The sequence below is a fragment of the Apostichopus japonicus genome, chromosome 7 (genome assembly GCF_037975245.1).
Source record: "Apostichopus japonicus isolate 1M-3 chromosome 7, ASM3797524v1, whole genome shotgun sequence".
NCBI classification, from domain to species: Eukaryota; Metazoa; Echinodermata; class Holothuroidea; order Aspidochirotida; family Stichopodidae; genus Apostichopus; species Apostichopus japonicus.
This window is the reverse complement of record NC_092567.1, coordinates 24053931-24077524: the sequence shown is the minus strand read 5'-3', so window position 1 is coordinate 24077524 and position 23594 is coordinate 24053931. Positions and strand designations below refer to the sequence as shown.

The following is a 23594-nucleotide window of genomic DNA, read 5'->3' as shown; positions in this document are numbered from 1 at the left end:
ACCTGAAGTTTGGTACAATCAGGCAAGACCCTTTCTTGCTTCCCTCTGTCTCAGTTTGAGGTATCATATTTTCCTCTAAGGTTGACACCAAACTATATGTATACATATGTCCACAATTGTTTTAGCTTGTCACTTTGGAATGTAGAATTGTATAGAGTGTGTGTGTGGAATAGTTCGTTAAGAATATTTCATGCTAATTTTGCTACAGTAGGATTATTGGAAAGATCGGGAAGTGCATTATTTTAAAGACATATATACCATTCAAAGATGCATCGCGTAACTAATTTAAATACTGGAAAAGGTAAAAGGGTCTGACGTTTGGATCCTAGAAGGATCTTTTTCAAAGGTATATATTTCACACATATCAGCAACAGAGCAGATTAAAGGCACTTATTTTATTATAAGCTTCGAAGAATATGGCTTATTATAATGAAACTTGCAAACAGACTATAAGTCTAAACCCTACCGCCGGGTGGGTCCCCTTCCCTCCAGCCTATATACCGCATACATAACATGCCTTATACGGACTTAAATGCATTGAAGACTCGCCCACAACCGCGTGCCGCGCTCTGCAAAGGTAACTTTCCGTTGCTTGCAAATGACGTTTTCTTCTTGTAGCTACAAAATGCAGACAGTAATAAAACGTGATACCTTGTTATCTTTTATCTAGACCTGAGATGTCCACGCTGCTATGTACACTGTGTTGTGGGTATTGACCGTGGCTGTATGTATCGACTGTACACTATGTCTAATTACCGACGGTAGCAAGCTGTGTGTGTATTTTCTGGGATCGATGGTTGTGTCTAACATTATCTGTTACACCTCATTCGAAACTAGGTCAGATTACCGGCATGAGACGTTTCTTTGTGCGCGAGTCTTAACACCCTTTAACTGTCTTAGGCCCTAGCAACTTAGAATCCTATGAGAATTACTTCCACATAATTCACTGAAAATATGTCGACTTTGTCAGCTTGACCTTACCGTTCCCGAAAGGTACATGAGCTGTTAATTACGAAACGGCAGGTAAACCTTGCCTATCTTTGTTCATCATTTCTGAAGGCCTGAAATATTCCCGTACTTCGTACTTTGTGTGATAATTGGAAATGATGTATATTTTCCCCCTTTTTTTTTCCCCACCGGTTTAATCACACCAAACATGTTTTAAATTCACAAGAGCTAGGCTTCAAATGAGTGAGCGTATCATAGATGAGCAAATTTTCAAGATTTTTTTTTAGAATACTACACTGACATTTTATTATGTTTCAGTGTAACGACTGGAAACAATACTACTCTGAACTTTGACCTTACATTCACGGTGAGGTCTTTTCTGAAAATTTCCCGGCGCACGTTTAGGTGAATTTCTTCCAGTTGATGATAGAGAAAATCACCGATCTAACATTTCCCGCGACAAATTGTACGTCAAATCGGTAAAGATGGATCCTCAGAAGCTGGTCGAAATGCTTCAAGGGACCATTCACCCAGAAACTCGTGAATTGGCAGAAAAACAGTTAAATGAGGTAGGATTTGTAGGACCAATGTATTTTCTATGGGCTAAGCCTAACACTGGACCTACTGTTAAGCATAGGCTAGGCCTGCAGTAGCGATTTCAATTTCATGCAGACTGATTCCTAACTTAAAAAACCTAGGCCTATACCTACCATTGTGACGAAGCAGACACCGTTTACGATGCAATGAATTCAACGTGTCTAGGCCTGGTAGAGCTAGGCCTAAGCCTAAAAGTAAGTCAAACTATGCTATGACAGAATATTTTTTGTCTGCCACTACAGTTGTACTAAGCTAGGCTAGGCCTAAATATTTCATAAAATTTGTAACACTGGATCCAAACATTTACTAGTGGCAAAATTAAAACTTCAGGGTTAAATGGAAAGATGCATTTTCATGTTTTTGGCAATGCATATTTTTGATTCACAAACTTAGTGCTAGGTAACAGTGTAGGACTGTAGCATATGCCTATATTAAGCTACAGTGTCAGTTTCAAAAATTAAAGTTTACAAATCAAAGCTACATAAAAATATCCTGCAACTAATTGCAATGCTTAACTGTCACTTTTCAGTGTGTTTTGCTAGAAATTTAATATACAGTATTTTATGGATTATCCCTTTTGTATGTGAATGTATTTTGGAACCTACCACCATTCCATAATTGGTTGCCATCAAGTTCAATGGTAAAAGGTTGGCATAGGTTAGAGATGAATAATAATATTAATTCAGTAAATTAAAATAGGATAGGCCTACAGGTGTGAAATGTGGTTCTCAAAATAATTTTAGAACTTCAAACCAACGACCGCTTTATACACAAATACAAAACACCCCTACTTTATAGTGAAATATTCTGTCCGGCATGGAATGGGACATGATTCGATTTTTCTAAGTGTTCCTACTGTAAACCAAGTATGTGTGTCTTGATCACCACTTAATGAATCCCTAGATCAAGATTGATGCAGTTTTTGTAAGAAGTGACAAATAAAGTGTAAGGGTTCTATATCCTATCACCTGTACTGAATTCCATCTATATGAAAAGTCTTCTTAGCAGGCCTCAACATACACACTTGCAAACTCACTTTTGGCAAGTAGAATTTTAGCATTGGCATATAGAGAATGTACTACACTCAACATTTTGGCAAAGGACTGGTGGGCCAGTCAACCCTGAATATACCAAGACGTTCATGCAAACATTTCAAAATAAGATAAAAGCAATACTGTACCTTGGCATACTTTTAAAAGCAGGTTTAAATTGTAATCTGAATTTGGTCAATGACTAATCTCAATGGATATTAATCTGTACGTGCAATATATGCAGAATTTTTCATGTGCGGAGCTTGTGCACAACTTTACAGAACATTCCCTCCATTTTTAACTTGCAACAAAAATATCATTTAAAGTATAATATTACCATTTGTAACTGGGAATGGCAGTATGGTAAGTATATTCAAAGCATTTTGTGTTCATTTATTCAGTTCTAAACCAGTTAAAAAAGTTTGTTGAACATCAGTATCATGACAATTTGGTTATGCGCAGGCAACCCCTAACCAGTCAAGTATAGTAGTAATGACCCAAGTAGACTACTAATGATGAAACAAGTCAAAATCCATGAGGCATTTTCTAATTGCCATCAGTTGTACAGTTGTACAGAAAATATATACAAAAAGAAGTTTTGAGACAAGTTTTGAGACTCCTTTATTAATGCAAAATTTTTGCAAAGAGTCTTTAGACTTTCAGTTAAGCAGTGTGGTGGAGTAACAGTGAAATTAATATCGTATATAATTGTGCTGTTAAAACGACAAGAATACAAAAGAATTGGAAAAATATACAAAGTCGCTAATGAAATAATGGCTCAAAGTTGCTGTGAGGTACTGACATATTGTATATAGGCCTACTAGCACACACCTACTGTAGCTAGTACAGGCCTACTGTAGTACTAAAGGAGCCATAATGTTACACAGGTCAAGCTATGTTCAAAGCCAGGCAGCAGCATTCTTGCCAAATGACCTTTGCAATTGTTTGATACAAATATGGCTAGGTGCATATTAGTTTTTTAGTAGGTTTAAGTTATTCGTCACTTCCTTTTGTTGGAAGAAGTTACACACTGCACAGAAATATCATTTTCCAATGTGCATTATATAGATCCATGTATCTGCTTAACTGTAGTTAGAACGAGTTGATGTTGTAAAGTAGTTTTGTACCTTGCTACTAAGTATGGAGACTTAAACGTAGTGATTATAGTGGCGAGTGAATTTTGCCTTTTGGCAAGTAGATTTTTAGTCATGCTCGCCCAATTGCAAGCAAGTTTTAAAAATGTTTGTCGAGGCCTGCTTTATAACCACACTGTAACTTTTATGAGTGATCGTATGTGAATTCATGTTCTCTGTCTACAGGTTCATAAAATCATAGAGTTTAGTCCCACCCTGTTGTTCACTGTTATGGATGAAAAATACCCGTTTCCAGTCCGCCAAGCCGGCGTCATCTATCTGAAGAATATGGTGATGCAATTTTGGCAACAGAGGGAACCTGAAAGCCCAATTGAGCAGGCACCATTCTGCATCCACGAAAAGGATAAGATGTTCATCCGTGAAAGTATCATCAAAGCAATGATCAACTGTCCTGAATTGATCAGGTTAGTACCAATGCCTTGTGCCTTGCTTTAAGGTATTGATTTTCATATTGTTACTTATCCTTTCACTCTTTTGTTGTTTTGAAGTTCTTTTGAAGTACTTACTAAAATTCTACTTCAAAGGGCATCTCCCCCACTTTGCCTTTCCAAATGGAGAAATCGGTATGGTTTCATTTGAGTCCCTTGGCAGTTCTTTCTCTACCCCACTTTACAATGCCTCGTCTTTTCATCTTACACTATCTTTAATTTCTTGATATCCCAACTAGGGATACACCGGAATTTATATCCAGCCGGAACGCTGGCCAGATTTGAGTTATTTTTCAAATTCGGCATGCAGCCGGATTTTGAAAAAGTTATCCCAATTAAAACAGACTTCAGCGTTATCAAATCAATATTAAGAACTTCAAAATTAGTATTCCAACTTACTGAAAAAAATTTAAATATATAAATTAAAATATACATTTTTATAGCATTAAAATGTCATACAGTACAAACTGTACAAAATGAGCATGTAAAAAAAACCGAGGTACTCACTCTAAGCAGTAGGGTTCTGATGATAGTTATTACTTGTGCACAGATGTTGAAAAAGAAGACCTTTGTGTTAGACTTCACCCGCTAAATAACATGAATAGAAAGAAAGTTGTAGGTAGACCTTTCACTTACACCCCCCACCAAGCATCCCCACCACTATCTGCCCGAAAGAAACTGTGGGATTAAATTAATTTCCACAATTCCGGCCGGAGTTTGGCAGAATCTGGTAAATTCCAAATCCGGTGCAGTCCCAGTCCCAACAACTTCAATTTCCACATATGTATCTTTTACTTCTTTCTTTATGATTTTACAATGCATAATTCCTTTACTCTGCATAACATATATGGAAAGAAAACATAATTTTTGCCCTCTTTTAATATCCACAGAGTACAGCTTGGTGTCTGTCTTAGCACAATTCTGAAGAATGATTATCCAGGGAAATGGGACTATGTGATTGAGGTCATGGTACAGTACCTGGCAATGGATGATGCATCTGTCTGGTATGGCGCCCTCGTAGCTGTGTATCAACTGATAAAGAATTACGAGTAAGGAAAAATCTGTCCATTTTATGCAAATATGCAAATTAAATTAAAAGCACTTCTTTCCTTTCTCTTTTTGTCATATCCTTAAGAGATTCTTCTTGGCTTCAACAAAATGGATTTTCTGACAGATCTGCTGGCCACTGTGTGTAATTTCAGGGAATAATTTATTTTTCTTCAAATTCTGTGTAGCAGTGTCAGAAGATACAAACTTTTCTCTATAAAATACTGCAAATTGTGTGGATACTCCCAGATATCTGGTCCCATCCGGTCATACAACAGGATAATGATTGAAGTATCCGGTTCTGGCCAGATCTAAAATTTGATCTTATTGATAATTAATTAATAGAAACTGTTCAAAAGTAAGGAAGTTTCACATCATATTTTATCCTAACATACTGAAAGGTTGGAGCAGCTGATAGAATATTCAAGTTAATCAGCAACAATATAAAAAAAACTGCTATACAGTAGGCCTATTAAAAATTAAGATTTGCAGTATACAACAAATACGTTAGAGAGTATCAAAAACAACTTTTCTTCATGATTTAATGTTCTCTTGGAAAAATTCAGGATTTTAGTCAGCCAAGTTTTGAGTAAGATCTGGAAATACAAATGCTTGGTCGACCAGCTTGAACTGAATGATAATTTTTTACCTTCTTGTCCTTTCTCAAGTTGGAAGAAACTACCACATGTACAACCCCACGAACCAGACATCTTTTAGACAGGGTTCCTACCTCACAAAATTATTAATTTTATCACATAATTTTACATTTACCTTTGTAAAGGCATTGTATCATCCCTTAATATTTCCATGTTTTTTTATGTTTTTCATTTCAGGTACAAGAAACCAGAAGAGAGAGAACCTTTAGACAAAGCTATGACTGTCCTTCTTCCTCTGATGTACCAGAGAATATTTCAACTTCTTCCTGACGCTAGCGAACCCTCAGTCCTACTTCAAAAGTTAATCCTTAAATGTTTCCACGCTCTTGTCCAGGTAAATAAAAATTTGTAAGACGAAAAATGAAATAAACGTGACGAGAATTTGTAGCAGTAGCAGCTGAACCTCTCTGAATCATACGTGGACCTTTCAGTACAGCAGATACCGTAGGCCGTAATTTTGAAAGATGGAGGAGTCTGTCAAACTTGGTGCTGGTTCATGTAAACAATGTTTGGTAGTGATTTGTAATTTGCGAGTTTTACTAAATGACAAACTCTTCTGATCAATGCAGTAGTATTAATTTGAATCTATTTTCATCATTCTTCAGTTTCACCTTTCACTGAATATCCTCAACAAAGATGTCTTTAGCCAGTGGATGACTGTCTTTCAAATAATTGCAGACAGGGAAGTGCCTCCGGTAAGACTCATTCCTGACAGTTCTAGCATTTGTTTTTTTTATATTTATTTTGTGTTAGTATTAGTTTTTTGTTTGTTTTGTGAATATATATTTTCTTGAGAGTGGGGAGGGGTGTGGTAGGGGGTTTGGTAGCATAGGGTGTATAATTTGCATGGTTTACAGGCTTTATCTGCGTACAAAATAATTTCCCATAGCTCTCATCAGTTTCTATCCTCTAACAATTTCAAAAGTATTGAATGCAAGAAAATACTCAAATTGAATGCTATATGCTTGAATAATTTAGAGGGTTTTTGGTTCTTGGTTCCTTGCTGGCAAAGGAACTTATGCAGGTTTGCGTGGGTGTGGGTGTGTGTGCATCTGTGACACTTGCTTGGGTTCGCGATAACTCGTCAATCGAGTTATCGATATTTGTCATACAATTTGCAATGTAAATGGATTATAGTGAGAAGGTGTGCCCTATTGCTTTTAGTGCTTATGACTTATGAATATTAATGAGGTTATGGAGTGTTTGTGCGACCATCCTGTTTTTTGTTTTATGCAGCACATCAACGAGCTAGATATCGATGACAGACCTGAAGCAGCTTGGTGGAAGGTTAAAAAATGGGCATTACACATCTTGTCTAGATTATTTGACAGGTAAATAAGGTATAACATATACATTATACCATACTTGCCCAGGCCTCTTGATTGACCCTGAGGCCATGGGGATGTAGTGACCCCCCACCCCCCACAATAACACTTCTTGTCTAGATTATTTGACAGGTGAGCAATCAAATATTACAGCAACAGCAATAAGTATTTGAGATGAATAAGAAATAACATATACATTATACCATACTTGCTCAGGCCCCTTGATTGAACCTGAGGCCATGGGGATGTAGTGCCCCCACCCCCCACAATTACACATCTTGTCTAGGTTATTTGACAGGGGAGCAATGAAGTATTTCAACAGCAATAAGTATTTGAGATGAATAAGGAATAACATATACATTAAACCATACTTGCCCAGGCCCCTTGATTGAACCTAAGGCCATGGGGATGTAGTGACCCCACCCCCTCCCCCCATCCCCACAATTACACTTCTTGTCTAGATTATTTGATAGGTGAGCAATCAAATATTACAGCAACAGCAATAAGTATTTGAGATGAATAAAGAATAACATATACATTATACCATACTTGCCCAGGCCCCTTGATTGACCCTGAGGCCATGGGGATGTAGGGACCCCCTCCCCCCCCCCACCCCCCACAATTACACTTCTTGTCTAGATTATTTGACAGGTGAGCAATGAAATATTTCAATAGCAATAAGTATTTGAGAAAAATAAGGAATAACATATACATTATTCTTCATCCCATACTTGCCCAGGCCCCTTAATTGAACCTGGGGTCATGGGGATGTAGTGACCCCCCCTCCTACCAACAATTAACACTTCTTGTCTAGGTTATTTGACTGGTGAGGGAAGAAATGTTTCAACAGCAGCAAGTATTTGAGATAAACAGGGAATGGTTTAGACATTATTCTTCATCCAATACATCCCAGGCACCTTAATTGAACATGGGGTCATGGGGATGTAGCCACCCCACCCCCTTCCATTAACCTCCCTTAGCTATGCCAAATAGGTAGCTTGTTACACCGTTTGGCAACTTTTTTCAAATTCAGAAATCGATAGAAAGAATTGGACGTGGTGTAATTGAAATAACACAATGTGACAACCCAGTATCCACTGAAATCATCTTTGCACGTTCGACTTCAAGAGAGACATTCCTTCCAAGTGTGATTTGTAGTGTTTTTAATGAACAAGAATGGTGGATTTGATAAGAATAATGCTCATTTAACACACTCATTGAAATTGTGGGCTGGGAGGTGGGAGGGGGGTGAGTCACTAATTTAATTCAAAATGACACTACATCTTGATATTAAAATATGAAACACAGTTATAGATACACTCAGTTCAAATCATTGCTATATCCTTTCCAATCATAGCAGGTCAAAATGTTGTATCGTAATTGGTATATACTATGTCATGATGTCGTTTCAAAATATGATGAATTCTGTTTAATTTGTTTAAATTTCTCAGATATGGCAATCCGGGCAGTGTGGTAAAACATTACGTGCAGTTTTCAGACTGGTATCTCAAGACTTTCTCAGGTAAATAATGTCCTGTCTCAGTGTTTCAGTCACCAATTTGAGAGTTTATTTTGCCTAGTAACACTGAAAGTAAGAGGGTGACTTTTCTCGTTAGCTAGCACCTACGATTTTCTTTAAAATCTGTGCGCGGATGGAATCTAGAAACTGCTTATGAGTAATACAAAAGGTGCGATGGCACAGAGCTCTGACAAAGAATACAGTCATTGCTGGAAATTACTTAAATAAGAGTTGCTTGCTGTCTACAAGGAATGAAGATTGGGGAGAGAATATAAAAAGATTCAAATCGTTTCTATTCCAGACGTTATTCTGAAGACTTTGTTGAAAATCCTCGACCAGTTTCGACAGAATCAGTACGTGTCTCCCAGGGTCCTTCAACAAGCTCTTAATTATGTCAACACCGGGTGAGTTTCAGTTTTCATGCCTGGCTTGGTTTATCTTTAATTTGTTTTTACTTCGGTCGTTGTCCTAAGTACTTTCACTTTGAGATATCAGTCAACGAATGTTTAATGTTAATGCAATTTTTCCTTTGTGCCTATCTTCGCTAGACCATCAAAGTACTAAGATAAACTAGGGCTTTTGTTTGTTTGTTTGTTTTTTTTTTTTTAATCACCTCAGACAGATGCTATTTAGTAATTTCTGATTATGTTTTGTTCCCAATATTTGTCCCAATGACATTTTTTCTTGTTTCATAGTAACAAGATGAAAAAAAGTAGGACATATGCAAAAGTTGTCATTATTTGAAATGAAGGTTGCCATTTTGCTAGTCAGGCAGGGGGGGGGTCAAGGGGGGATCAGCTTTTAGTTGAAACTTCCCCAATGGTCTTAATCATGTTTCCTTTTAATTTATCTTGATCCTTTGCCTGTTCTGTTGTTCACATATTTTGATATTTGTCACCTCCCAACTCTTCTGTGATTTTGTATCTTTGTTCTGTAAAAGAAAGTGATTGAAATGAATTGAAAAACTTAGATTTAAACATGACATTTTGCAACATGAAATTTGAACCAGGGTCTGTTTGAAATAGATGAGAAGGATTTTTACTTAATAAAATCAAATTGCTCATTTTGTTTCATTTTGGCAATTTTAGATAGTCGGGTTTGTCTTTTGTTTACAACTATCTTAACTTTCCTTTACAGACTTTGCCATTCAGTGTCTTGGAAGATAATGAAACCACACATGGAGGTGAGTATTAACGAACCTACAATGATGATTCTCTCTACCCAGGAGCAAAAAACCGGGAAAAAATGCAAAACAGAAGAAATCATATTCTCTTGAACATTCTCCCAAATGTTGGTAATAAATTATTCACAAGGAAACGCATTTGACTTTGTCTACGTTTCAACATTCCCCCGGAAACGGTAACAAACAGGTTGTCTAGAACCCTGTGTTACGAGTTATGGTAGACTAAGCTACTTGCGAGTTGAAGATGTTTTCTTTCTATCGAGCAGAAGACTACTCTTTGTGAATCGGGGTAAAATATTCTCTTGATTCTCCTAAAGTTTGTAGTTTATTAAGTTCTTCCATGTTTTCCTCCAACTTTTCGGAAAACCCGAACAGACCGGCTTCATCTGCGTGTTTAGATCTATGAAGTAGGATACACTTTACATGGTAGATGAGAGTAAGCCTCTGAAGGTCAATGATTGTGATAATAAATAGGCTTTTATGAAGTGCAAAACATCGAAGACATCTCGGTGCCCTTTAGATGATGAGAAGGTGTCTTAAATTATTATTCAAATGATGTTTAAATTGTGTGCATAGCATGTTGAGTCCCATTCTGTTTTCTATTTGTTGTTCTTCATGCTTCTAAACCTTTGTCTTTGTATCAGGCAATTGTTCAAGGTGTCCTGTTTCCCCTGATGTGTTACACAGATGAAGATGACGCTCTGTGGAATGATGATCCCTATGAATACATCAAGCTCAAGTTTGGTAAGCACCATTAGTAGCAGTCCATTTCCCCTCCCCCTCACCACTTAACCCTTTTCTGTCCTACCACTCTCCACTCTCCAACCCTCTGCTCTTTCTAGCCCCACACTCTTCATTCATCCCATTCTCCACCACCTCTCCCCCCCCCTTGCTACTCCCCCACTACTCTACATTATGTTAATCTGTAAAAACAAAAATAGAGATCAATACTAATTAGTGTCACATTGTGTTTACTGACAAATTTACTGACAATAGACTAGTGAAAGGTATAATTAAGCACTGCTTTACACACTTTGGCCCTACTAACAAATTCCTTAGTTCATCTTATGATCACTGTAACAAAATTTCTTTCAGTGTTAACAGCTTCAACTTCAGCAGTTTGCCCCTTACATCTGCATCACCCACCAACCACTATCCCACTTACTACCTCTCCCCCTCACCTGTCTCCACACCCAGCCCATTCTCTCTACCCTCCACCCCAACATCCTCCACTTCTGCCATTTTGAATCCCCTTCCACCACCCCTCTTGCTCTTAAATTAAGCTTTCCATATTCTTTGTAACATTCTAATCCCACAGATGTCCACATATTCTCAACTCTGGGATGGTCATTTTTTCTCTCCGTCTTGACATTCGTCCATATTACTTCATTTACATTCTAATCCATAGATGTCTTTGAGGACTTCATCTCCCCGGTAACAGCAGCTCAGACTGTCCTCCACACCAGCTGTAAGAAACGGAAAGAGATCCTGCCAAAGACGATGGCATTCTGTATGCAGATCCTTCAGACACCAAACGTGAACCCAAGACAGAAGGATGGCTCCTTCCACATGATCGGAACATTAGCAGAGATCCTCCTCAAGGTTTGTATCAACAGCTACAAAAAAAAAAAAAACGAAGCAGCAAAGTCTGTTCTGTTTTTAATGCCACACCTTAAAGTGCCATGTCGATTTTCTGTTCCCACTTTTTAAGAACTGTAGTAATAAAGTTTTATGTTTTCCATGACATCTCTACCCCTTCCCACATATTAGCACTGTGAGTGGGCAGTATGGTGAGAATTTGTATCGATTTTGTATCGAAATATTTGGCAAATGTTTGCTCTCCCCACAATTGATATCATGGTATTTACTCTCCCCACTAATGATATCACGGTATTTCCTCTCCCCACAATTGATATCACAGTATTTGCTCTCCCCACAATTGATATCATGGTATTTGCTCTCCCCACAATTGATATCATGGTATTTGCTCTCCCCACAATTGATATCATGATATTTGCTCTCCCCACAATTGATATCATGATATTTGCTCTCCCCACAATTGATATCATGATATTTGCTCTCCCCACAAATGATATCACAGCATTTGCTCTCCCCACAAATGATATCACGGTATTTGCTCTCCCCACAATTGATATCACGGTATTTGCTCTCCCCACAATTGATATCATGATATTTGCTCTCCCCACAAATGATATCACGGTATTTGCTCTCCCCACAAATGATATCACAGTATTTGCTCTCCCCACAATTGATATCATGGTATTTGCTCTCCCCACAATTGATATCACGGTATTTGCTCTCCCCACAATTGATATCATGATATTTGCTCTCCCCACAAATGATATCACGGTATTTGCTCTCCCCACAATTGATATCATGATATTTGCTCTCCCCACAATTGATATCACGGTATTTGCTCTCCCCACAAATGATATCACGGTATTTGCTCTCCCCACAATTGATATCACGGTATTTGCTCTCCCCACAAATGATATCACGGTATTTGCTCTCCCCACAATTGATATCATGGTATTTGCTCTCCCCACAAATGATATCACGGTATTTGCTCTCCCCACAATTGATATCACGGTATTTGCTCTCCCCACAATTGATATCGTGGAAATGATATCACAGTATTTGCTCTCCCCACAAATGATATCACAGTATTTGCTCTCCCCACAAATGATATCACAGTATTTGCTCTCCCCACAATTGATATCATGATATTTTCTCTCCCCACAATTGATATCACAGTATTTGCTCTCCCCACAATTGATATCGTGATATTTGCTCTCCCCACAAATGATATCACGGTATTTGCTCTCCCCACAATTGATATCATGATATTTGCTCTCCCCACAAATGATATCACAGTATTTGCTCTCCCCACAATTGATATCATGGTATTTGCTCTCCCCACAATTGATATCACGGTATTTGCTCTCCCCACAATTGATATCATGGTATTTGCTCTCCCTACAAATGATATCACAGTATTTGCTCTCCCCACAAAGGATGTCATGATATATCATATCACGGTGTCTCCCTTTTCAACTCTGCAAAATTCATAAAAGTGATTCATTTCCTTTTTGTTGCCAACAAAATCTTCAATTCATATTTAAAATTATTTTCTTCTGTATTTGTATAACTTCTCTTTCGTGTTATCGTTTCGTCGGTAAAAATATGATATTGCGTAAGCCTTGTTTGGCAAAAAACCGGTGCCTGGAGCAAAAACTCATTGATAACATATTGGCAATATTGTCATACTGCAAAGCCACTACTGTCCATCATCATCTTTGTCATTTCTCTCGCAGAAAAAGTTGTACAAGGACAAAATGGAACTGATGCTTGTTACACATGTCTTCCCAGAGTTTCAGAATTCATTAGGCTACATGAGAGCCCGAGTAAGTATAGTGATAGTGTCACATATATATATTTTTTAAGTGTTTCTGTTACAGAGAAATTTCTGTCTTCAGTTTATCATAGTTTTAATGGTAAAAACATAAAAGGTATTGATGCGTAAAAATGTGAACCTAGAAGTTATATTAAAATATAAATATATTGAATAATAATATTGAAAAATAAAAATATATTGAAATAGATAATATACTAAGAAAAAATAAACAGTTTTTAAGAGGGGGGGGGTATGGGGCCTTGTGAATGGGGCCTCATAAGGTTACAATGTAAGTATGTGGTTAACAAAATAGTGTAAAATGCTGATATTCCCCTTCAGGCAAACTGGGTCTTACATACATTCAGTGAGACAAAATTCAAGCAAGATCAGAATTTGTTTGCTGCCCTCAATATGACAAGAGAATGCCTGATCGGCGACAAGGAACTTCCGGTGCGAGTGGAGGCTGCGTTTGCTTTGCACGCATTGATCAGTGACAGCGAAAAGGCAAAGGAATATGTCCAACCCCACGTAAAAGACATCCTTCAAGGTAGGTGGCTAGAATCTTAAAAGGACTAACTTTGCATGGATGCAACAAGAGGAAAAAAACAACAACAACAACATTGCTTAATGGTAGCAAAATTCAAAAAAGATTTCTGATTAGTTGATGCTACTCAGAAGTTGTGAATTGAATTGACAAAAGAAAGCATGTAAGTCATCATTCAGATGGATTATTATTGGTGAATTGTAACCCTTTCTTGTGTGAATAAGCTTAGGAGTAGAGATCAACAGGGGGATGGTGGAGGGGGGAGGTGGGTGGGATAACAAGGAAACTAATACAGGCATCAAAGTGATGGACAATGTTTTCATTGTGGTTGGTTGAGGGCAAGAAAGGAAAAGAAATTTCTTTTGGAATGGAATTCTTCTTAACTTTATCTTATCTTTGTGTTTAGCTTTGCTTGTGGTGATACGGGAGACGGAGAATGATGACCTCACCAATGTCATGCAGAAACTAATCCACACCTACGAAGAAATGGTAGCTCCAATCGCGGTGGAGATTACCAAACACTTGGTGAGTCTGTCATGTTGTCTTAACAATTTTTTTTGTTTTACAGGCAGTAGCTTTGAAAATATATTAAAAGAATCTGTTCAAACTAGATACCTGCTCAGTTGCTTTGCTGGATTCATAAACTTTTCAATTTTGTCTTCTTGGCAGGCTGAAACATTTACTCAAGTGGTTGATTCTGATGACGGAGCAGATGACAAAGCTATGACGGCCATGGGTATCCTTAACACCATCGAAACCTTGTTAATGGTGGTAGAAGACCACAAAGAGGTAAGTCTTTGAAATCATTTATAGTAAGGCGATGTTGACCCCCCCCCCCTTCCGGCCATGGGTATCCTTAACACCATCGAAACCTTGTTAATGGTGGTAGAAGACCACAAAGAGGTATGTCTTTGTAATCATTTATAGTAAGTTGACCCACCCCTATCAATTGGAACATACGAAGGTGTGTGGAAGGTCAGGACCAGCATCATTCGGTTATGTCTTCTGTAAACAATTACAATCTATACCCAGTATCTATAGAGAATTGGAAGCTTTATATAACACTTTATCTAACACTTAAACCATATAACACTTTATCTGAATTACCCTGCAAGTTGTAGTTTGGGTATGTGAAGTATCGGGGTAATAATTTTACATGATATACATTTGACCATAATTTCCTAAATGGTGACATATTTCCTTTTTTAATACATTTTTATTTTTCAGATTGTACTACAGTTAGAAGGAATAACACTACAAGTGGTGGCCGCAGTCCTTCAGAATCATTGCTTAGGTAAGAACATTGCAATCCTCAGTCATTGCATTAGCGCTGTAGACCAATGACTGTTGACCTTCATGTAGATAAAGACATAGAAGATGTTTAAGTCTTCAGTGTTTGTTTTTTTCTAGCTCCAAAAAGTATTTTCAGTGACAACTTCATACAATGTATTGCAAAAATATACTTAAAAGGATTGTCTGGTGGCCCAAAGAAGATACCTTAAAAAATAGTAAATAATTTTCCAAACATGTTGTCAAAGTATGAGAATGCTAATGTTGCGTTTAACAGAGAAACGATTTTTTAATCGTTAAGGATAGACATTTCAAATATGATTTGAACAGTACAAAACGTGACGTCAGCTATGCTAATGCAGATTGCGACATAACCCACCCTCCGCACAGTACCTATACGGTAATCACAACAAAAACCGCGTTTGTATACAGATAAATTTCTTCCTTAATTTCCGGTGAAATTTCTTAGAAATTAGATATGTTTCAAAAACTCCTTAAGCCGCCATGTACTAGATCGGTGGTTTCGTGGTCTTTGTGTAACACAAGGTAAATTTTAACAGCAGACTCTTCGTTGTTTAGGCTATACATCGCGCTATCCAGCTCCAACGCGAAGAATGTTCGCATGTAGGCTATACTCAAACGTTGACAATCGGACAGTTCTGCGAAGCCTAAGCTTCTCAGTGCTACATTCTGCTCTGACAACGATTCCGATCAATTTCTTCCATAATTTCCGGTGAAATTTCTTATAAATTAGATATGATTTAAAAAACTCCTTACGCCGCCATATATGTAGTAGATCGGTGGTTTCGTGGTCTTTGTGTAACACAAGATAAGTTTTAACAGCAGACTCTTCGTTGTTTATACATCGCGCTATCCAGCTCCAGCGTGAAGAATGTTCGCGTGTACGTGTATAGGCTACTCTAACTTTTACAATCGGACAGTTCTGCGAAGCCTAAGCTTCTCGGTGCTACATTCTGCTCTGACATCGATTCCGCCAAGTTTCATCTTTCGATGTAACGAATACTTTTTAAGTTTCCTTTTACTGTTAATTTGATCCGTGAATTTTATTTCAGCGATTTCGAAGAACAGTTTATGAACTGTGGTTTGAGTGTGAGTGTACTATGTGCAACGCTATACAAGTACACCAACCGGGCATCGTAGTATATACGTTCGCGAGTATGTACGTTATATATATTAGGCAATCCAATGTGCTTACACGTGAGTTTATTTGCTGCGGAAATGGGAGTGCTAACTTCAAGTCGCCTGTTTTGCCTATTTGCAAGCACTACGTCAATCACCATATTGAAGCGTTCGAACAAACGGTACTTTTGGTGAGAAACTGGTGAATTTGAAAACCAGATTTCTACAAGAAGAAAACGTCAAATGGGGACAATTTTTACAAGAGAAAAATAATAACTACAAGGACAATGTATCAAAATCTTCCACCAGACAATTCCTTTAAGAGATATGTTTTACCAATATTGATGTAAGAGTGTTGCTGGTCAAGACCACCCTGCCCCAACCTAAACTCCCATCCTGTCATCCCTAACCCGGTCCATGTCGTCCCTCCCTATCACTCTCCCCCCCCCCAACCTTCCATCTTTCCCTTCCCTCCTTTTATCATTTCCCCACTCCTTTCCTCACATGCAGTTGAAAAGTTAGTTATATTTTGTATGTTTTATTTGTAATAAAAAACCAACATTTTTTCTTTTTTCTCAACAGATTTTTATGAAGAAGTTTTGTCACTTATCTTCAGTATGACCTGTACCCACGTATCACCCCCACTCTGGCAGGTATTTCAAATGTTGTATGCAACATTTGAAGAAGACGGTTTCGACTATTTCATCGGTAAGTTCCAGGAGTACACGGTGACAAACGTAGCATAATTTAAAAATGTTCCAATTTTTCCCAACATCACTCCTACTCTTATAGATATATTACTGCCGTTATACTACTTTGACCAATCATCCTTCTCTTCTTGTGAACTCCTAGTCCCTTCCATCAGTTTTTGGATGCTGCTCCCCCCACCCCCCCCCCCCATCCCCTCTGAACCAACTTAAAGATCTGTAAAGATCATTGGCAATGCCCCCAAATTCGCTTACCAAAAATTTCTAAAAGTGCTCTACCTGGGATTCAAAACACAGGTGTCTCGACGAGGGTAATTGCCGGAGAGCAGATATTAAAGAAGAATTTTGAAGTTTTTGAAGACTAGCCACCGCCTAAAAAAAACTTTTTTGGTTCATTCTTCATTCATTTACTGTAAAATTTTCAAAAATTGAAAAGAAATCAATATTTTTCTTTCCTCCAGAAATGATGCCAGCACTCCATAATTTTGTAACAGTAGACCCACCTGCCTTCATGGCTAACCCCAAGAATTTTGAAGTCATTTACAATATGTGCAAGCAGGTGAGACAATTTGATATTGGACTTTTTATCTCATTTTTATCATGTACACCCTCACTATTCATTATGTCAGATTCCTGAAGAAAACTGCTCATGTTACATCATCGAAACCACAATGCAGTTTTGCATTCTGGTTGTATTGATCTTGTTTTGTAGAAGAAAAGCTCTTTGCTGCTCATTTTTTCCCCCCTGAAACCTGATTCCCATTTTGTTTTTCGTCGCCTTAGGAAGCATTGCAAGTGTATCCGTTGATCTTTGTTATTTTTTCCTCTTTTCTTCAGATTTTAGCGTCAGAAGCTGATGAAGACTGCCAGTGTCATGCAGCTAAGCTCTTAGAAGTCATCGTGTTGCAGTTCAAAGGTCAAATTAATAGCGTAAGTCAGAGTTAACCTCTATTTCACCCTGTAGGAATATCTGAAAGCAGTCAGGTGTGTTCCAGTTTCTAAAATTGTACAATCCTAGCAGATTCCAAATTGACTTCTTCCTTGCAATGACCCTAAACCTAGTTATGACCCTAAACCTGGTTATGACCCTAAACCTGATAATGACCCTAAACCTGATAATGACCCTAGACCTGATAATGACCCTAGACCTGGTAATGACCCTAAACCTGATAATGACCCTAAAACTGGTTATGAGCCTAACCTGGTTATGATCCCAAACCTGGTTATGATCCCAAACCTGGTTATGACCCTAAACCTGGTTATGACCCTAAACCTGGTTATGACCCTAAACCTGGTAATGACCCTAAACCTGGTTATGATCCTAACCTGGTTATGATCCCAAACCTGGTTATGACCCTAAACCTGGTTATGATCCCAAACCTGGTTATGACCCTTAACATGATTAATGACCCTAAACCTGGTTATAACAATCAGAGGTGTCAAGAAAAATTATTTCACCAGGGTCCTCTGTCTCCATTTCTCCTTACGTAGATTATGAGAATGAGAACAAAGAATTATTCTTTATCTCATATTCTGCTGACCGCCTTATGGACCCTGGGTCCATGTCATGTTGACAAACACAGCTTCATAGCAACAAATTGGAAGTATATTAAAAATAGGGGCTGGATACAACTGATCTGTTATTGATGTAGTTGTTATGGTGATAGGATATTAAGATTTATAGACTGTGACCTAATATGTAGGTTCATCAACTATATGTGGCACTAATGCATCGTGTTTAATTCGGTTGCAAATCGGTGTGTGACGAGGAAAAGTTGATTTGACAATATGAGAAGCAACTAAAATGGCTAACAGTGTTGTGAACACAGTAAGACCATATCATTGGTAGCATTCAAATACACCTCTCTCATAGCCCCCCCCCCCCACCACCACCCTCCCCCCCAATCTCTCCTCCTTATCCATGTATAGGCTAAGTGCTGTTACATACAGTTTCTTTTATATCTGTTTGTTTCTGCTGTTCTTTTCTAGATAATCCCTTCAATCGTAGAAATAGTTCTTGCAAGGTTGACCCGAGAGGTCAAGAACACAGAGCTACGACAGATGTGTCTTCAGGTCATCATCGCTGTACTGTACACTGACCCGGTCAACCTCATCCAACTGTTGAATACGATGAAGATTCCTCAGACGGACGAACCAATCACTAAACAATTTGTACAGCAGTGGTTACACGACACAGACTGTTTCCTGGGGTGAGGGCACTTTCTTATGATTAATAACAACTTTTAAAACCATTGTCATGGTTACAAGCTGAGAGATACACTTTTCTACAACTATTTCATTATATAGCCAAGGTCGCAAAGTTTAAAGATACACCTGTTTAAAACTATTTCATGATATTGGCAAGGTCGCAAAGTTAAAAGATACAATTTACTATACTATTCCATGATACTGTTGTGGTTACATTCTGGTAGATTCACCTTTCTATGACTATTCCATGATATTGTCATGGTTACAAGCTCAGAGATACCCCATTCTACAACTATTCCATGCTATTTTCATGGTTACAAGAGCAGCAAATAAATCATTCTAAAAACTATTCCAGGATATTGCCATGGTTACAAGACTCATAAATACCCCATTCTACAACTATTCCAGGCTATTTTCATGGTTACAAGAGCATAAATAAACCATTCTACAACTATTCCAGGATATTGCCATGGTAAAAATCATGTAGATGCACATATTTTGCAAGAACTATATTATGATATTTACATGGTCATATTGTCATCACAGCCTCCATGACAGAAAGATGTGTGTGTTTGGTTTGTGTCGTCTGATGACTTTACCAGAGAAGCCAGAAGTGGTCTCGGAACACTCTAAACAGCTTATTCCTGCCTTGTTGCTGCTCTTTACCGGCTTGAAGAGAGCATATGAATGTGAGTTTTGTATTATACCCAAGGTTGATTAGTTTCTCTGTGACTGTTGTAGTCTGGTGGAGAAATGGTTTTCTCTTACTGTGTTAGAAAAATTGTCTCTGTGGTTAAAAAGTTCTCTATTAAAGACTGCCCTGAACCATGATTGATGCAAAGTTGCTGATAATGTGTACAGCAGCATAAAACAAAACTCCCAACTGGTACATACTACCTTCGTGTCACACCCTACAGGTGAACCTTTAAGCATAATCAACAAAATTGAACCTAAAAGATTTCCTCATTGTCCCCCCTTCCATTCCCTTACCCTCCCGGGTTACGATGAAATCACAAAATGTTTATCCCAATAGCCACTTAATAGCAATACTGTTAATATCTAGCAAAGAGCACAATCTTTCATAACACACCCCCTCCCCTTCCCCATTAATTTTATGCTGTTTTACTTTAAATTTGCAGTAGCCTTTTATTCCCTTCCCTGCTACGTATTGCTATCATATATGTATATATATATTTATATATATGTACATATATATAAATATATATATATAAATACATATATATATATATTATTTATGTGACAAGTTTCTGTTTACTATCCATTAAAGATTTTCTCTTCATTGTTCTCTTGAATTGTGATCAATCAAATGAATATCTCATCCTGGATAACTCTTCTTTTTTTACTCAGTCCGAGCAAGTAACGAGGAGGAGGATGATGACAGTGATGAGGATGATGATGAAGATGACGTAGATGTTTTAGAGAGCGATGAAAGTGACGTGGAAGATCAAGCAGCAGATTACTTAGCCCAACTCGAGAAATTTGTAAGGATATCTTACTTCATTCTTCATCATTAAATTTCATTTTCATCTTTCTGTTTGACTTTTTGAAGTAAAATAAAACCTACACAAGGAAACAGAACTATTTATGTTTGAATAAAAAAAATTGTTCTTGTAGTTGTTCTTGTTGTAGTTGTTTGAGCAATCCTTTAATGGTATCACCGAGAATTCACATGTAAGCATTAGAGAAGGAACTACTGTTCACTATGTTATATGACATGTGCGTAGTATGATGTCCACGATTGGTCCATCTTCTTGTAAATACGTACATACATACATACATACATACATACATACATACATACATACATACATACATACATACATACATACATACATGCATACACATACATACAAACGTACATAGAGTGTCTACTGTGTGATTTACACACTCATGAAAGAACTGCTCAACATATTGTAGCTTCTGTTAAAGGTTGAAATATTGCCTACATCACAGCTTCTTTTGGCTGCCATGAAATTAATGGAATGAAGGGTTTCATAATTTTAATGTTTTGAAGAGTTTCATGGTTTCAATATTTTGAAGGGTTTCATGATTTCAATATTTTGAAGGGTTTCAATATTTTGAAGGGTTTCATGATTTCAACATTTTGAAGGGTTTCATGGTTTCAATATTTTTCACTTCAGGCCAAGGATGTAGATGACGAGGATGATGATGAATACGAAGCCTACGAAGAGACGGCTCTAGAAGGATTCAATACAATAATAGATGAGGATGAATATATTGAAGACGAGTATGTCACATTCAAACACACCTTACAAAGTAAGTAGTCCTCAGGCAATCAAGAATTAAAACTGAAATGATTCATTGATTTATTACTTGGTCGATTGACATAGACTGGAATTCACTAACCTGAGAGGCCATAGATTTAGTCTTGAGTTAATTTATCAGTGATCATGTACACCAGGCTGTAGCACACTGCACTAATCACATTGTTATAGGGCTACAATGCCTGCCTGGAAAGCACTAATCCCATTTGTTATAGGGCTACAGCACTAATCCCATTGTTATAGGGCTACTGCACAAATCCCATTGTTATAGGGCTATTGTTATAGGGCTTCAATGCCTGTCTGGGAAGGAGCAGGGGAGGACTGTGAATGTCATGATGTAGAGCACAAATGTTTAGTCTTATACAGGATGTGATGATATAGGGGCATCATGGCATGCTATAGGGCATGAATGCCAAGATACAAGGCATCACTGCCATGCTGAAGGGCATCATGGCATGCTATAGGGCATGAATGCCAAGATACAAGGCATCACTGCCATGCTGAAGGGCATCATGGCATGCTATAGGGCATGAATGCCAAGATACAAGGCATCACTGCCATGCTGAAGGGCATCATGGCATGCTATAGGGCATGAATGCCAAGATACAAGGCATCACTGCCATGCTGAAGGGCATCATGGCATGCTATAGGGCATGAATGCCAAGATACAAGGCATCACTGCCATGCTGAAGGGCATCATGGCATGCTATAGGGCATGAATGCCAAGATACAAGGCATCACTGCCATGCTGAAGGGCATCATGGCATGCTATAGGGCATGAATGCCAAGATACAAGGCATCACTGCCATGCTGAAGGGCATCATGCCATGCTATAGGGCATGAATGCCAAGATACAAGGCATCACTGCCATGCTGAAGGGCATCATGGCATGCTATAGGGCATGAATGCCAAGATACAAGGCATCACTACCATGCTGAAGGGCATCATGCCATGATATAGGGCATGAATGCCAAGATACAAGGTATCACTGCCATGCTGCAGGGCATCAATGCTATGATAAAGGGCATCAATGCTATCTTCATTGCAACTTAGCTGCAAATTTTTCTCTGGACAGAACAAATCATTTCCAAAAAGGCAGATAACACTCTTTAAACAAAATAGGATCAAAGTCATGAGGAGTAAGCCTAAAGCCTACCAAATCTTAATCAGATGATTCCCATGCCAAGGAGATTGCGTCAAAATTATAAGAGGAAAAACTTTTCTATAATAACAAGAATTCATCACAAATACCTGCTGTGATTCTTTGCCTTGATGATAACAAAGAATATATCTAGCAAAACAAGGAATAATGAACCAGCCATATATGAGTTAGGAACAAGATATTATAGAGACAGATTTTGACATTCCTGTTAAAGTCACATTGTTTGTTTGTTTTTATCAGAAAATGACCGATTTACTACTTTTTTAATAATTCACAGCTCTTCAATCGGCTGAACCGCAGTGGTATCAGGCGCTGACAGAACACTTATCACTGGAACAGCAGAAAGAGGTGCAGGAGGTCATAGTCATGGCTGACCAGAGGAAAGCTGTCGCAGGTTAGTTTTATTTTTATTTTTTTTTTAATAAGCAAGGAATTTTACTTTGATTTTTAGTTTATTTTAGTTTATTCTTAGATAGATCGTTTTAGTTTAATAGTTTATTTAGTTGTTGTTAATTCTTGTTAAATTATAGTTTATTTTAGTTTATTCTTAGATAAATCGTTTTAGTTTAATAGTTTATTTAGTTGTTGTTAACTCTTGTTAAATTTTAGTTTATTTCGCCTTTTCAATTTTTACTGCCATTATCCATCTCTTACATATTGCACAATCATCTGTGATTCAAGTCATAGAACATTGAACAGGTCAAGTTTGTTGTATTTTTTTTCTGTTATGTAACAGAGGCTTGTTGACAGTGTCATGGTGTTTTTTTCCCCAGGCTTACATTTGTCAGTTATGCTCTGCAGGATATCCTTTGCAGGCCCTGAAGGGTCTCTTTTAAACCATTTTCTAGAATTATTTCTGGTCCTGTTCATTTTTAATTTCATGATGACTACCCATGGTGTTTTATCATAAAATTTTGTTTCACAGAAGTTTATC

General features: G+C 37.8%; 1 protein-coding gene across 1 annotated transcript in view; it reads left to right on the top strand.

Annotated features, from left to right (window-relative positions):
* The first annotated feature begins 1308 nt into the window (after nt 1–1308).
* Nucleotides 1309–23594, top strand: part of LOC139969817 (importin-7-like) — a 25673-nt gene continuing 3387 nt past the window's right edge. Inside the window, exons 1-24 of the mRNA XM_071975104.1 lie at nt 1309–1517; nt 3896–4134; nt 5049–5207; nt 6039–6195; nt 6467–6556; nt 7098–7192; nt 8638–8708; nt 9007–9109; nt 9843–9888; nt 10533–10632; nt 11297–11490; nt 13224–13313; nt 13643–13850; nt 14254–14372; nt 14517–14636; nt 15075–15141; nt 16860–16985; nt 17446–17543; nt 17822–17914; nt 18974–19194; nt 19739–19881; nt 20561–20694; nt 21355–21490; nt 22938–23054. Coding sequence (XP_071831205.1) covers nt 1434–1517; nt 3896–4134; nt 5049–5207; nt 6039–6195; nt 6467–6556; nt 7098–7192; nt 8638–8708; nt 9007–9109; nt 9843–9888; nt 10533–10632; nt 11297–11490; nt 13224–13313; nt 13643–13850; nt 14254–14372; nt 14517–14636; nt 15075–15141; nt 16860–16985; nt 17446–17543; nt 17822–17914; nt 18974–19194; nt 19739–19881; nt 20561–20694; nt 21355–21490; nt 22938–23054 — 3010 coding nt within the window. The 5' untranslated portion in view covers nt 1309–1433. The remainder of the gene's footprint in view (nt 1518–3895; nt 4135–5048; nt 5208–6038; nt 6196–6466; nt 6557–7097; nt 7193–8637; nt 8709–9006; nt 9110–9842; nt 9889–10532; nt 10633–11296; nt 11491–13223; nt 13314–13642; nt 13851–14253; nt 14373–14516; nt 14637–15074; nt 15142–16859; nt 16986–17445; nt 17544–17821; nt 17915–18973; nt 19195–19738; nt 19882–20560; nt 20695–21354; nt 21491–22937; nt 23055–23594) is intronic.